The 16,527-nt window shown below is 40.8% G+C and overlaps 1 protein-coding gene across 7 annotated transcripts in view; it reads left to right on the top strand.

The window, feature by feature from the left end:
• Positions 1-16,130, top strand: part of agrn (agrin) — a 300,695-nt gene extending 284,565 nt beyond the window's left edge. For 3 of the 7 annotated variants that reach the window (XM_059333522.1, XM_059333517.1, XM_059333521.1), the window contains 6 exons: positions 1,150-1,237; positions 2,115-2,138; positions 3,914-3,946; positions 7,772-7,996; positions 9,253-9,356; positions 13,188-16,130. In XM_059333522.1, the coding sequence (XP_059189505.1) occupies positions 1,150-1,237; positions 2,115-2,138; positions 3,914-3,946; positions 7,772-7,996; positions 9,253-9,356; positions 13,188-13,348 (635 nt within the window). In that variant the 3' untranslated portion in view covers positions 13,349-16,130. The remainder of the gene's footprint in view (positions 1-1,149; positions 1,238-2,114; positions 2,139-3,913; positions 3,947-7,771; positions 7,997-9,252; positions 9,357-13,187) is intronic. The other 4 variants (XM_059333520.1, XM_059333523.1, XM_059333518.1 and 1 more) reach the window with 3 other exon arrangements.
• The last annotated feature ends 397 nt before the right edge of the window (positions 16,131-16,527 follow it).

The raw sequence follows: 16,527 nt of genomic DNA, 5'->3' as shown, positions 1-16,527 counted from the left end.
AATGTATAAAATAAAAATGTTAAAAGAAAGTTGAAAGTTATTTTATCTATAAAGGATGCAGGGCACATATGCTGAAAATATCATGCAATTCAATGAAAGTTAACCTATATTAATGGTATGATGAAAATGATTTGGGGTCAGAAAGGACCACAGGAGGGTTAAGTAAAAAGTCCTACATTTTCTGCAGTTTTGCTTGTTTACCACGTGGCTAAAAGTCAACCAAAACTGCATGATTTCAAAATAACAAAAAGTTAAGTTTTAGGGTTTTAGGAGGATAGATCAATTGTATTGTCTTTGAACAGCTTTCAATTGAATATATGTCACAAAGGATAAGCAGATTACAGGATTCTGTTTTATTTACTTTTTACACAACTTTTTGGAGCTACTTTCCACCACTGAAGCCAACGACTACAGTAGCGACACTTTCTGGGTTGAGATCAAGTTATAATGGCAGTATGAAATTGAAATGAATCATTGTAACTGTACAAATTGTTCTATTTCCTCCTCCGGCATTATTTGGTTTTGCTCTAAAAAGGATACGTGGCAGCATCTTGGCTGCTTTTAAAGCGCGGTATGAGTGGGACTGAAATCAGAGATACTTAATGTAACAGCTTGTTCTTGGCTTGCCTCAATTGAAGGTGAACTTCTCGTCTCCCTTTTTTTCTTCTCCTCCTGCTTATAAGACCCCTGTTTCCATTGTGTTCTGTCTAGGCAGGTAGTAATCATGTAGATATAAGACAAGTGATGTCTCTTTTATGTGAGGGGGTTATTATGTATTGATTTGAAGCAAAAGCGGCAGTTATGAAAATGATGAAACGTGTCGATTGAATATTCATGAAATGTTCTTTTCGAGAGTTGCACATCCCTTTCATCATCTTGATGTCACCCTGCCAGACATACACTCACTCCGGCCCGATCTGTCTTACACACTCAAGTCACTGCCTTCGCCATTAACCTTGTGCGTGTGGCCGACTGTCCCTTTCACGTTAATTAAAACTACAAACGCACCAACACTCCCTCCTGTCCCATTTGCTCACACTCCATTTGCTTCAGCTCTGATAACTGAACCCTCTCTGTTATTGATTGGTGTGATCTCATCCTCTGAATAACTCTCCTCCCCCTCTTCCCCCCGCCCCGCTTCCTTCACAGCCATCTACGAGAAGTCTGCCGGAGAGACCGAGGCCATTGCCTTTGACGGGCGGACCTTCATCGAGTACCACAACGCTGTTACAAAGAGGTAAGGAAGAGGACAAGGGGAACATCCTCATCTATTCATCCAGCATCTCCATTGTAATAGCTGTTAGCCAAATAACCCCTCTGCCTATCCATCTCGTCCCTTGGTAAGCCGTGATGACAGTGTTGATGATATCATCAGCGCTAAGGCTTCAGGGTGAACTAGGCGCTTGGCTAATAGCTCATCCCCCCGTCCATGTGCAGTCCTGCTCTGCTTTTGACAGGATTTCACTAATTAGCGAGACGGTTAACAATCAGTGTAGCCCTGAGCACGCTCAGTTCACTCTGTGGTCGCTCGGACAAAAAGCACACATGCACAATTAAAAAATGTATTCCTTTTTTTAATAAAACTGGCATCCGTAGACATGTCACCTGCAATTTTTGAACACCCCCTTGCAAGTATCTTTTGAAGCGGGTGTAAAATAAAATAAAATGTTTTGAAAAAAGCAGAGAAATCCTGTCCCTTTAGGCAGCTGATGAGACATTTTTAGTCTTCCTTCCATCTACAAGGTTGGCAAGAGCGCACCTCCAGGTTGGCATAAACAAAAATGTTTATGTGATGAACCTGAAAAGACATCAAGCATACGGCTCTATATCTTCGTCTCACAGCTCTTCACACAAACACTCAGGTGTGAAAACCGGGCCACAGCCCACAGATCATCACACTCCCATGGAGACACACAACTCACGCCCACCCACAGAACAACTGGCTCGGAGAACTCTCTGCGTGTGTCGTTATATGTGTGTGTGTGTGTATCTTTACTTGTTTGTCTCAGCGTTCCAGTTGTCCTGTCCGTCAGTCTGACCTCACTTGTCGTTGTCCGCACACGTTGTCGTTGTCTCATATAAATGTCCTTCACTGTCTTTCCTTTTCACTCAAGCCAACTGACCAATGAGATCCCAGAGTAAGTAGACTTTATGACTGGGTACTTGCCCAGCTTCAAATCGAGCCCAACTAACAGCAGTTTTTTTTAAAAAGCCATTTTTTTGATAGTTAACCCAATTGAAGAGATTAAAGTACATTCAGTTTCCAGTCATAATTTCCACACAGAAATCATTTTTACCGTTTAAGTCCGATTTTACATCCGAGCTCCATTTCCATGATTTAATTTGACAGATTCCATTATTTAAATACATTTTGCAGTGTCATTAGATCCTTGCTTTTCTTTCCAGTGCAAAAAAGGAAGCATGAATGTATGCATGATAAGCATTGTGCTCAACCCTCAGAGAAAATGAATTGCTGTACTAAGAATGTGCAATATTTTATGCATGGTTGTAACTCGTTCATATACAAAATGAATTGCCATGCACTTTACGCTGAATCTGTTATGTGGGAAATGAACGAGACCCCTTGAAAAGACTGCAAGAGGAGGATATACTAAATACCCCTTAACCTAGTTTCTGGTGCCTGTAGAGTTTCTGCTTGGGAAAGCCCTCGGTCATGACTTAGTTATTAAGGGGTTTTTTTCTTGCAGCTCATTAGCTCGGTAAGTAACCTCTTTTTAAAAAATCCCACAAAGCGACGGAACAGAATTCAGCTCAAATTAAGCCGACTGGATTCAGCCCAGAGTTCCAATCCATGCCAGGGATTCTGTCATTTCGTTTTTTGCCAGATCTCTAACTGTAATTGTGAATAATTACGGAGTCGGGCCGTACAGAGAGGCAGTGACATGTTAATCACAGATTTGTCTCCCTTTGTAGATTAGACCTCCAATTGAGATCTCTCCGCAGTGTGTAGCCATGGGCATCAGTCTCACTTAGCAGGAGGGGGACAGTGGTCCTTGGAGCCAGACTGTCAAAAGTTTAATGGATGTCACATTTGCTAAAAGAGCCACAATGAGCGTGGATCTAAGCAAAGCAGAGCCTGGTCAGCGCAGCGCTCTGAAGACGTGCAGATCAATTCAGCATGATTTGATTTTGTAAAGGAAATGAAAACATTTCTCAGGAGGCTGTTAAGAGCGAGGGCGAGGCCGAAATGTCAAACGCTCACCTTGGGTTAATGCTGTTGTTACTATTTACAGCACCCTTTGATCGCTCCTCCTTCACCCCTCTGCCCATATCGGAAAGCTCAAGCCCCATTATTTCAGTGACAAATCTTAACTGGCCATGACTCTCAGTTGATACGATGCTTGACCCCATTTTTTCCACTATTGTCCAATTTTTCTCATTCACCACTTCCATCTCGAGACAGAAGGTAATTGCAGCCGCACCGCGGCGTCCAGCACCATAAATATAACGGAGTAAGTCAGTAATTGGACATGGACTTCAAGTAGTACCTGTGTGGACACTGACCATACTTAATCTTGATCCTCACATTTAAAAAAAATGCTTCATCCCAGGGCATTTTGATGCATTAGTCATCCATCTTGATCCGGCTTGTTCCCTCGAGAGCCTCCTTTTACGGTTGTGGTGTGATCAGGGCTAAGCTACACACTTCCTATGATCACACAACAGTTGTTATTGACTGTCCACATGGTCGATACTGTAGTAGAGCAGATAAATTATGCTTTTTGCAGCTTCAGGTCTAAGCTAGACCTCTGTGAGTCATGCTCACAACACCCTTCCTTACTTCCTTCCTTCCTTCCCTTCTTTCCTTCCTTCCTTCCTTCCTTCCTTCTTACCTTGTGGCCTCTTGCGCTTACACTGCATGCCGTTGACTTTCTCCCCCTGCTCCCTTAAGTCCTGAGTCTCTGGAGAACCCATCTGACCAGAGGTGAGTCTCTCAAAAAGCTTTTAGACTTTGTCCACTCGCCTTCTCATCCCTCCCTCTCCAGACAACCCCTCCCCGACCTCTCACAGGGCTAAAACCCTCCTCCGCAGAGACAACATTGTTTCCATTATTGAGATAGAGTTACCAATACAAATCACAAAGAGCCTCTGCTTCAATTAATTCTAAAGTTCAGAGCACTGATAACGGTAGAGAGCCAGCCAGAGCCGCAGCCTCTTTGCAGTAGCTGTCTTCCCTGATGGCTCTTTATTATTCTAACCACTACTGCCACCTAGAGTTGAAACGCAGGACAGCATGACAGCTCGAAAGCCTTCTGAGCATTTGAATACATATAAGAAGTAGATAAAATCCCTCCATTTACAAAAAAGAAACAGCAACACAGCAGCAATCTATGGAGCCAGTGGTGTATATGAGGTTTAGAACAGTGTGCGGCAGCGTTGTTTTATTCATGATATATTCAGCACTTTTAATAACCTTGACCTTATCACTGACAAGCCGCTCCGATGGAGATTTATTGGGCCCTGTAAGCTCTTTGAGGGTTTGCCAGGAGAGGGTTCACTGAGCTGTGTTTGTGTTTTTTTCTCTCTCTCTCTCTCTGGAGAAAAAAATGATTCTCTTGAATCATATTTTTGCTTCTGTTTACCTCAGCGGATTTAGTTAATCAAGGGGGGGTCAAAGTTTCCAACCTAAGCATGTTTTTTGAAGTAAGAATTTGATTCTTGATTCTTTCTCTCCCAGTTCTGCTGAGGTGAACCGGCATTATTGTTGGCCTGAGCTGTCAAGGTCACCTTACCTAAGGCCAGCAGCTAAAGGTTAAACATCATCCTATTGTTTCTGTACACGATGCTCTTTTTATTCCTGCTCATTAATAAAAAGAAAATATTTCCGAGAAAATGAGGGAATACTTCTTACAGTGTAAGGAGAAGTTGCCATACTCACTTTCTCTTGATCCCCTCCCATTTCCTGTCCTGCTTGTACTCCCATGAGCCCCTTTGTTTGCTATGCTGACTCCTCTGTCTTGTCGTCTGTCTTGTCTAATCTTTGTCTCTCCAGCTCTGTGCTGTGTTTTTTTTTTTAATCCACGTGTCATTGGTTCTTTGTCGTACGTGTCCTCACCTTGTCTCTGTCTTTGTGTTTAAATACCCTTTGAAGAAGGTGGAAGTAGATCCATTTGGCAGATGTGCAGACAATTGCACAGATGCTGATTGATGACATGCACACACAGTCGCACACAGACACACAAATGGAAGGTATGATTCTCTGGATGCCTGCTATAGCTCTGCTGGACTCCAGTTTGTATGCAGGAATGTATTTGCGATGGTGTTTGTGTGCGCACACATAGAGCAGAGGCACATTGTGGTGTGTGTTTTTCTCACACATCGGTGACAGTGACGTACAGTGCCTCTTAAGCATAGGTGGAAGTCGCCAAGTCTCTGCATCCAAATCAACCCCGCAGCTGTAGCAGTCAAGAGAGTGGAGATCAAACAGCTGCCTAAACAACACACACACACAGAGACACACACACAGAGCAATACAGGAAGCTCTGAGCAGCAGTGCAGTACAGGCTCAGTACGATGTACATAAGCTAATAGCCAAACAGCCCCCTGCTAATCCTAAACCCACCGTGCATCCTTAAAAATCACTATAACTCTGTTAGTATGAGGCTTCAGAGCCCAAACTACAAAGCTCTCTGGCTATATACTCCATATGTTATTGCATCATGGGTAATGTACCCCTGAGACAACAGCAGAGATTCTTTGATTCTCATATAAAACCCCACCAGGGGTACTTGGACCCCAGGGGGTCTTTCTGCTGCTGCCAGGAGGTACTTGGAAAGATTTCAAAGCAGCTCAACTATTTTTTTTTTAAATCGAAATTATGAATTGATTAAAAGAATGGATCAGCTGTAACACCATTAGAGCTACATGCTGTAATGGTCTAATGCAGTTACAGTAGTGTTCAATATAATAGCAGTCCAATGTGACTAACCAGATTAATCCAGGTTTTTAGTATATTTTTTATTGATAAATGGCAAACAAGGTACCAGCAGATGCAGTAGATTCTCAGAAAACCAACAAGACCCAGCATTCATGATATGCAGCTCTTAAGGCTGTGCAATTGGGCAATTAGTTGAAAGGGGTGTGGTCAAAAATATAGCAGTGTGACATTCAATCAGTGAGGTCATCAATTTTGTGAAAAAACAGGTGTGAATCAGGTGGCTCCTATTTAAGGATGAAGCCAGCACTTGTTGAACATGCACCCACTCCCCGGACCTTAATCCAATTGAGAACTTGTGGGGTGACATCAGAAATGCTGTTTCTGAAGCAAAACCAAGAAATGTAAATTAATTGTAGAATGCTGTTAGAGAATCTTGGAGTGGAATAACAGCTGAAAGGTGCCACAAGTTGGTTGACTCCATGCCACACAGATGTGAAGCAGTTATAAAAAACTGTGGTCATACAACTAAATATTAGTTTAGTGATTCACAGGATTGCTAAATCCTAGAAACAAAAAAGTTTGTACAAAATAGTTTTATGTTTGTAAAGTGAACAGCAGACAGGCTATTTTTTTTAACACACCCCTTTCAACTAATTGCCCAATTGCACAGCCTTAAGAGCTGCATATCACGAATGCTGGGTCTTGTTGGTTTTCTGAGAATCTACTGCACCTACTGGTACCTTGTTTGCCATGAAGCAATAAAAAATATACTAAAAAGCATGCCTGAAAACTAGTTAGCAAGTGAGCACAGAAGTTGGTAGCTAAAAGTAATGACTAAAAAGTGAAAACATTGTCTGAAAGTTGTGGTTACTTATTAAATAAGTAATTTATAAACTGTTAAAATAGTTAGCTAAAACAAAAAATAATGACGAAACAGTTCAAATCGTAAGCTACAGGTAATGGATAAACAGTTGTAATAGTTAGCTTAAAGTACTAGCTACTAGTATAAGCTGCTGAAATGGTTAGCTAAATGTTCTTATCAGTTCAAATAATTAGCTAAAGATAATGTATAGACTGTGACAGAGCATCCGCAGGGTCTCAAAAAGTCTAAAATCCAATCATTTGAATTTAGGACCTTAAAATGTCTAAATTTTATTGCTTATTTACTTGACTTTTATTTAAAACAAATGCATAAACTTCAGTCTGGCGTTTAAACGTTTCGATTTTTGAGGACGCTATAACACAACTACAAAAGTACCTGTGCAGCCTGGTCAGAATTTGAGCTGTGAATTAATTCATTTACTTTGCAAGTAATTCCAGTCCTCTGATTTCCCTTCATGTCTTTTGTACTTTTTTGCCAGTATGGATGTGAAATGGGTCTTGTATTCATTATGGCCTTAAAAAAGTCTTAAATTCGACTTTTGAAACCTGAAGAGACCCTGTGTTAAATTAGTTAGCCAAAGTACTGACTCAATAGTTGTAATAATTAGCTAAAGGTCATTTAGAAATGATTAAAATAGTTAACTAAAGCTAAAAGTAATGGTTATAAAACATTTCACTTTAAAGTACTGATATGACTGCTGACCAAACCAAATATAAATAATACATATTGACAGTTCAATTGTTCAATTCAACACATTTACATTAACATTTTTTATGACCTGAATGGTGTTATTAGTTTGGTACATACACTGTGAATTGGTAAATGGGTGTGTGAGTTCATCACACGGAGCTGTAGCAGTTGGAAATTACTGATTTATGCAGTTACAAATGACACGAGCACCAACTGAGTCACGTCAGCCACGCCACAGATTAGACCTCCCTTTGATGGATTGGACCTAAAGCTAACTAATGTGTTCTCTGTTCTCCTAGTGAGAAGGCTCTGCTGGTGAACAAATTTGAGCTGAGCATCCGCACGGAGGCGACCCAGGGCCTGGTGCTGTGGAGCGGGAAGGGCGTGGAGCGCTCTGACTACATCGCCCTGGCCATCGTGGACGGACACGTCCAGATGACGTACGACTTGGGCTCCAAGCCCGTGGTGCTGCGCTCCTCGGTGCGTGTCGACACCAACCGCTGGATACGCATCAAGGCCAGCAGGTAAGATGGGAGATGGCAGGTAGCTGTGGATCAGAGAGTGAAGGCTTTAACAGTTAGACCAGGATTAGACTTAATCCATATTGTATTTATGTTGCTGCAAAACGTGTGATCTCTTGCATGAATTCTATGCTACACAGTGATCCCCAGCACCGAGATGGCTCTGATTAGTTTCAGATTAAGGTTATTTTCATGCCCGGTCATGCATGAGTATGACACATTGAGCACTGAATTGCTTAGACACATTAATGAATGTTCAAAAGGGAAGAACATGCGGCAACATCCCAACACATTTTGGCACGTTGTAGCAAATGTATCCAGGAAATATATTCATAACAGCATTTATTGTAACACTTACAGTATGCTCATTTCATACAGTCTATTAAAGACATGAATAAAGATTAAAATCATGCTCTTATCGTGCTTTTATCATGCTTTTGTAGTGTAATATGCCATTTTGTGCAGACTCGCATGCACCGATAGCATGTGTCTTACATAAATAAATATCCCATAAATCAGACACAATAACACAGGTTTTAGTTTGGTTTCTAGATACTCACTCCAGACTTTTTTTTCCACACAGTGATGTCACATTAATGGATTCCTTCATTAGAAACGAATTAACTGCCTGAACTTTGAAAATGACCCACTTAACACCTTCCACGCGATCTCGGCTTTATCGCTGCCGAACATTTGCTTTCAACACGACTGTGAATGGAAGCACGGGGGATAATTAGATTGGCTTCATCATGTAAGGCAAGAATAATCGATCCCCCCGAAAAGCTGCTGCATCCGTTTCAAAACAGAGGATTTGGCCAAATCTTATCCCAGGCTTACAGGGGGAGACCACATGAGATGCTGTAAGATGACATAATTTGGATGCTGATGATGGTGTAAATCGCAGCATGTGGCGCTCGGCTCTACATAGTTACATAGATATCTGTGTTCCCGGCTTGCCTTTAATGACGCTCTCTCTGTTGGAAACCCACTTTAATGGGTTCAAATTAGCCCCGTCGTCACAATTCTTAAGAGCCACCTAAAATGAATGGCGCTCTAACGGCATCTGTTAGCTGGTAGACAGGAACATTTAGAACGCTGCTTGGCAAAGGCAGTTATGTGAGTGCTTAGTGTGCTGGCAGTGGAGCAATGGAGTCTTGATGCTTCAGATTAAATGAAACTGCAATTTACAGCTATTCACCATGACATGCATGCATCAGAGTGACTTCCAACCGCTTCTCTCTCTTTTTCTTTCTCCTCAGAGCACTTAGAGACGGCTCTCTACAGGTTGGCAATGAGGCAGCGGTAACAGGGTCATCGCCTTTGGCAGCAACGCAGCTGGACACAGACGGAGCACTGTGGTTGGGTAGGTGCCCGCAAAAAAAAAACTTGAAAAAAATGTAAATGTGTCTACAAATGCCATACATCAAGTCAAGGGAATACTTGTAATTCTGTACTCCTCTTTCATCCTGGCTACTGGTAGAAGGCTGCCAAAAATGAGCAATGAATTCATTGGCATTGCAGAGGATAAGCAAAGTCTGACAGGGAGAAAAGATTGCAGTTTGGGGAAAAAAAAAATGTCCAAGCCTATTCAGGTATTGAGTTGAGAAATGAAAGGCTATCTGACTAATTCAAAAGTTGTCTGCTCTCCTGAATTGAAAATGACCAAAGTCGGCCCCGTTATCTACCTCTTCAATTTGGTCTGAACTTGGCTCGGAGAGAAATCGGTTTTGAAAGAACACACAAGGTACGGTGCGGATTGAACATCTGAGGGAAATAACGTCGAAGACGGGCGCCAAAATGAAGTCGGACGTTTCTTTAAAAATGCAAAAGCGCCAGGCAGGTTTGAGAGGAAGCAGCCTGAGTGACATTTAGGAGACACGCCACATGTAGAGGTATACTCAGGTACAAGTATACAAACACACACACACAGGGAGGCAGTGCAGTGGAACAGGTGCTGAGCGAGCCCTGCAGCAAGAATACATAATCCTCACATAGCCCTCCCGTCGAGAGCACTTCTCCTTTTTAAATCCCCTTTTCACTGTTCATCATTAATTCATCTGTAACTTGCATGAAATTAGCCCTGTCGATCCCCGATTCTGAGGCGCACAATCCGATTAAAGGGGGGCAGGGACAGGGGATGTAAAGGGCTCGACAGGGGATATGAACTCTCAGCCTGACAGATTAAAAAAAGAGAGGAAACAGGGAAGAGATGGGGGAATGTGAGGGGAAAAGGGAGTTGGACTAACATGAAGCGAAGAGAGAAAGATGATGCAGGAGGATTCTGACAGTGCAGATAGCAGAGAGAGAGAAGGAGGAGAGAGGGAGAGAGCAGTCAGGTAAAACATCAAAAGCTGGGGTCAGCCTCTCTCCCAGTTAGAGCAGATCTCATGAAATTCTGAATAAAGACATTTCATGCTGATTTATTGAGAAAGACACTAATGACTACTTTGGGTGTGCTGGCTCAAACGAGTAGCTCAAAACACCATCAAAAGGAAAAAAAGGAGGCAGCCACACACCCGGCAATTAGGTCATCAAGTCTCCACAAAAGGGACGTTATGAGACTTTGTTTTAGAGTAAAAAAGGCTTTGGATGATTTGAGATAGAAGAAGTGCAGTCACGTTAAAGCAGAAATGGAAAGTACAAGGGGCTGAAACGTTTGCTTTGAAGTACAAATCCATGATATTTTCTTATTAGGAAATTTCCATTTTTAAACTTTTCTCTGACTGATAGATAAAACGCTTTAGTAAGTCGGCTTACATCCAGTTCACAAGTGCTTTAAAGAGTCATTGTGACAAATAATAAAAGTTTTTTCGACTTAACTCTTCATGAGGGCTTCACCCTCTTGTCCAAATGTGGTCACTTCTGACTCCAAAAAGCCAAGATGGTTAGTTCAATAGTTAAAGAAACCTAAACATTCAATCAACTGATTTTATAGGGACTATATTCTTCTTATATTTCAATGGGGGTTATTTGGCCCTTTGATTTTCTGTCAAATGCACAGAAAATGCTTTATTTCATGTCCTTGGTTTGTTTGAAATAAGTAAAGGAATAAGTGGGTCGTTAGCAGCGGTATCAATTAGAGGTGTGAATCAGCGTATTGCCCGCACGATACGATTTTATCCCGACTCTTGAGTCACGATATGATATTTTTGCGATTTTAGGAATTTTGCGATATGGTGAGTATTGCAATACAATATATTGCGATTTAACTGCATTTTGTGTCCACAAGATTAAATTCAATCAAGAATTGTTTTGTCAAATAAGAGAAAATTCTCAGTCTGTTCATCTCACGTCAGTCTTTTTATTTCTCCACAATGAGAGTCAAACCCACAGACTGACCAACAAAGTATTCAGTCAAACTGAACTGAACTGATATCAAACATGTATGCACGACAACAACTGCAGCATTTTCTCAAACTTTACTCAACTTTAAGCTGCTCTGAATTTTTTTGAATGAAACATAAAAAAAGCCTAACTTTGCAGCGTTATTTCGACAACTTCCCGACATGATATCCTGATGCACATGGTGCCTATAGATCTCTTACATCTTCTAGTTTCACATGATACCAGTGTGAGAAAAAACGACAAAATTACTGATGGCCGTAAGAAAGCTACACATCAATACTTGGTGGCCATGAATCGATATAATATTACCACGCAAAATATCATGATACTATGCTGTATTGATTCCCCCCCACCTCTAGTATCCTAGATGTAACATCCATTAAAGTACAGCACCTGTAAGAACTCAAACCTTTAAGAAAAAGCTGTCACACTTCTGAACCAACTGAATTCACTCCTTGATGGATAGGTGATATTTTTGGAGCAATGTGCGCTAAGCACTAAAGATGGAAACAAATTAAAAATAATGAGGACATTGGGAATTCATAATTTTACACCATGTCATCACCTTTTATTTGTAGCACATTTTTGAGCACTTTATACACCGTGTCAAATTAAAAGACACTCCTCAGCCGACTATCTTAACTTACTCTGGCTGCTATGCCGGCTTCCTGCATTCCTCCCTTTGATCATGGTGCTTTGACAAATAAAGTGTCAAGCTGTCATGTACATCAGCTGGTGTCATCATGCGGAAAGTGAAATACAAAGCCTGACAAAGACAAGTAACCGCTTTAGCACCAGAAATACATTTTTCTACCAAAATATTTTCAGTAGAGGCTTTTGATGGCATTTACAGAGTCTAATTTGTTCTGAAATCCAAACCCTTTATCCTGGTGTTTGATCTTTAAAGGGGCACGCTACACATATGGGAGTACTACTCAGCCTGTATTGTGTAATATCTTCACTCGCAGTAATGTCATCGGGAGATGTCTTGGCTTGGGCTTTAATATTGTAACAGAAAGTCTGGAGGGGGAGTGGTCATGGATGGTTACCTGTATGGGCCTGCAGGGCATGTACCGACTATGACGAAATGCAAAAATACCACAAGGAAACACAAAATATGCACACATAGATGCAAATGACTACAAAGGGACACAAAAAGGCACAAAAAAAGACACAAAATGACGATAAAGACACCCCAGTGAGACACTATACAATCAAATAAAAATCTAAATGGCTGCACGGAGACACAAAAATGACAACAAAGAGACAAAAAGGGACATAAAATGACTACAAAAAGACAAAATTACAACAAAATGACTACAAAAGACACAATAAGACACAAAATTACTAATCAATTATTATTAAATCACAAAATTAATACAAGAGACACAAAATGACTAAAAAAAACAAAAAATTACAAAATGTACTCCAAAAGACACTTAATTAAAACAAAATGACTACAGTAAGACATAAAATTACAACAAAATGACTACAAAAAGACACCAAATGACTACAAAATAGACATTCAATTATGATAAAGAGACCCCAGTGAAACACAACACAACCAAACAAAAATCAAAATAGCTGCAAGGAGATACAAAATAATACAAAATGATAACAAAGAGACAAAAAGTGACCAAAAACAGACACAGGTGCCTCTGATCTTGAAAGATGTGTGAGCGATGTGTCAGGGAGGACCTGATCAAACAGTGTTATTGACCTTTTGATGTTTCAGTTGCTCGATCAATGCTTTCTAACAGCAGCAGCCCACTCTGTGGTGCAAAGTGGTGGTTTGAAGAGTTTGTCCAGCAGCTGACTGATCCCTGTCTCTGCCTCTGTGTCCCCTCAGGTGGTCTGGAGGAGCTGGCGGTGGCCCGTCGGTTGCCCAAGGCCTACAGCACCGGCTTCGTGGGCTGCATCAAGGACGTGGTGGTGGACGGCATGGACCTCCACCTGGTGGAAGATGCCTTAAACAGCCCCAAAATACTACACTGTTCCGCCGCCAAATAACCCAGCAGAGACAAAATATTGAGGAAAAACCGAGAAAAAAAAAAAAAAGAAACCCTCCCACTCGCTCCCTCCATAGCGCCCATGTCTCCTGCTGTAATTATTTTCTATTTTTGTATACTTTTCATCGCTTTTTATATGGAAAGAGAATGAATATGTTGTTTTAATTTTTGTTTCATATATTTTGTTCTTTTTTTTTTTTTTTTATCTGCACCTCCATAAACAGAACACACTTTCTTTTTCTTTACAGCCCCTGGCCCCTTCATCTTTTCCACACAAAAAAAAGCAGGCATCTCTGTGAAAAAGAGATATTTTTATTATTGTCAGTTTTGTTGTTTTAAAACAAACGCCAACTTTAGAGAAAAGAGAAAAAAAAAGCCTGCTCCTTTTTTCCCTCGCTCATTACTTGAAAACTGGTGGACCTCGGTGACGATCTCTGGTTACTGCCTTGTCTTGGTGCCATATCTATCGTCCACATTCCCCAAGCATGGCGTATATATCCATGAGTACATAGACATACATTCCCCCTCGTGAGAGCTGGACGCAGTGAACGCTGTGACTCTTTGATGCTGCAGCCAGCTGGCGTCTCCACTCAAGAAACTCTGTAATCAGCCCCGGTAGCCCACTGTATTTTCCTAATGGGACTTTTCAGATATCAGTCAAAGCTGCTACAGTGAGAAAGTACACAGTCGAAAACCACTCCATCAACCCCCCATCTCACAGCGCCAAAAAAAACACACAAAAAAAAAACTCTCCACTCAATCTGAATCCCATCAGAGCCTTTAGTTTTGAAATATGACTCACTAACACTTGCAACATGACGGAGAGAGCGCTGCGTTCCACGATGACTCGCATATCATTAGTCATAAGTCAAGACGAAATAATAAATGTTATAAATATAGAGTATATAAATAATACCTGAGACTGTGAATATGTAAGATGGGATCTCTTAGGAGAATTGTGCTTCTCATGTACTTATTGTGCGTTCTGTTTTTCCAATCCGCAGATGAACTAATGATGACCACTATAAATGCATGCACTTCTGCAGTGTTGGTTTTTTTGAATCTGGTTTTTTGTTTGTTATACTTTTATTTTGGAAAAAAAAAATCTAATTTGGAAAATGTCACTGTTTGGGGGTTTGTTTTTGTCTATAAAAAGGTTCCTTTTATTCTTTTATTTCCACTGATGTGATTTCAGAAACTACAGAGCTCTGAATAATGTTTTATATTTGTTTATTCCCTGCATATTTTTTTTGTTATTATTGTTTCTTGGGAGCAGTTAGTTTTGCAGGACATTGAATTGTGCATAAAGGGGAAGAGTTGTTACCATATCTGACCTTAAGGAGGTGCTGAAAGCAAAGACTGAAGAAGAAAAAAGGACAGACAGAAAAGGAGGCGAGGAGAGATCTTATCATGGGGAGAGCTACTACTCTTGGGAACGTCTCATCAAACAGCAGTCAGCCGGCAACACAAACAAACAAAAACTCTACCTGAGACTTAATTTCTTTTCATATTTGACATAGGAGCATTCCTGGAGGAGTCTTTTCTTCGGCTGTTGAGAGAAAGAAAGAAAGAAAGAGGAGAGACTGTGATGTTGTTGTGACCTTTTGAAGCCATAACAACAGCAAAAATGGAAAAAGATGCATAATCCTACAGTACTTGCAAATTTAACATAGTAACGCATGGGTTTGTATTACTAGTGCGAATTCTGTAATCCTTCAGTGAACTGATGCAACGTGGAGTCGTCTTCGCTGAACCACAATAAGCTGCGACGACTGATTTAAGGACTCTTGTTTTGATATGAGAACTTTGGCAATATTCTGAGACAAAATCATGCCTGTTTGTGATTGAGTATCAAATGGTCTTGTGCTACTTTTTTTCCCCCTTAAGTTCTTAATTATGTTTCTTTTTCCTTCTTAAAATCATCAAACGACCTGTTTTTGTACAGCCCTGCAATTTTTAAGTGTAAATTTAGCAAAAATGTGTTATCTGTGGAGGTTTATGTTTTTAGTAATATACACTGGAACCATGTCTGACTTGTCTGTTCGACCACACGATGATATACTTATGTACATGGGGGAGGGACAGCCCTAAAGCTATAATTGTGTTGTGTGTAATCAAGCTCTGAGTGTCCGCACCAGACCAGGAAAACCCCTATCCTGGTGTCCAGAGACATGTTTAAAATTCCAGCACTCACTCTATTAACCTTAGACTGGTCTTATTTTACTACGCTGTTCTTTGAATTTGATCCATTCAGGTGGTGACGCTTCATAACGGAGACATTCCTGTGTATTTGGATGGACTCGAGAACAATAAAAGACAGTTGCAGTCTCTGGTTTGGGTGGAAACTATTTGCCTTAAAAACTGGTCACCTGGACTCTGAGCAGGTGACAAAGACGTCATCCATATAACTGTTTTCCTTATTTTAGCCAGTGTATTAGCCTCATCCCCATAATGTAAAGGAGTAATACATAATAATAATGATAATTATATTAGTAATAATGCTCATACACAAAAGAAAATCCCAGGGGGCCTCTGCAAATGTCCCCTCTGGCTTTTTACAAAAAATCTTCTATTTACTGTTTTTTGAATCTATTTTCTGTTCCTTATTTATGTCTACATGTGGATGACCCTCCATGTCTGGCCTCTGTAAACTACTGTCTGACTGCGCAAACCTCCTCAAAGGGCAGTGCACCGAGTAAGAGTGGCATGACCTGAACATTACTAACTTTATGACCTTTGTCTTGTGTTCCTACCACCATGAAATAAAATGTCAACCAAATGGAGCCCTTGTTCCTTGTCAGCCGTCTTGATTTGGTCATTTCGTTGACTCTTTAAAGGAAAAGGTTGGTGCTGTTCTGTTCAAAACCAACAATGTGTTGGTATGTCTGTCTCCCAATGCTTTCTAACTTCCTGACCCTGTCTGTGGCTGTCAGTCCTTCCTCCTAATGATGTAAGTCTTAACTCACGTTGCTTTGATGCCCTGAGAGGACAAAAATGTACGTAAAACAGTTTTGAATCCAGGGCTGTAGATGTATGGTATAACAGAATGTATTAGTTATGCTGTAATGGCTGTGGGATTTTAAAAAAAATTGTGGAAAAAAAAGTGTGAATCAGCAGAGGCCCCATGATACGATTTTATCCCGATAATTGAGTCACGATACAATATTAGTTTGATTTTAG

The sequence above is a fragment of the Centropristis striata genome, chromosome 5 (assembly GCF_030273125.1).
Source record: "Centropristis striata isolate RG_2023a ecotype Rhode Island chromosome 5, C.striata_1.0, whole genome shotgun sequence".
NCBI lineage: Eukaryota > Metazoa > Chordata > Actinopteri > Perciformes > Serranidae > Centropristis > Centropristis striata.
This window is presented reverse-complemented; position numbering and strand designations above follow the sequence as displayed.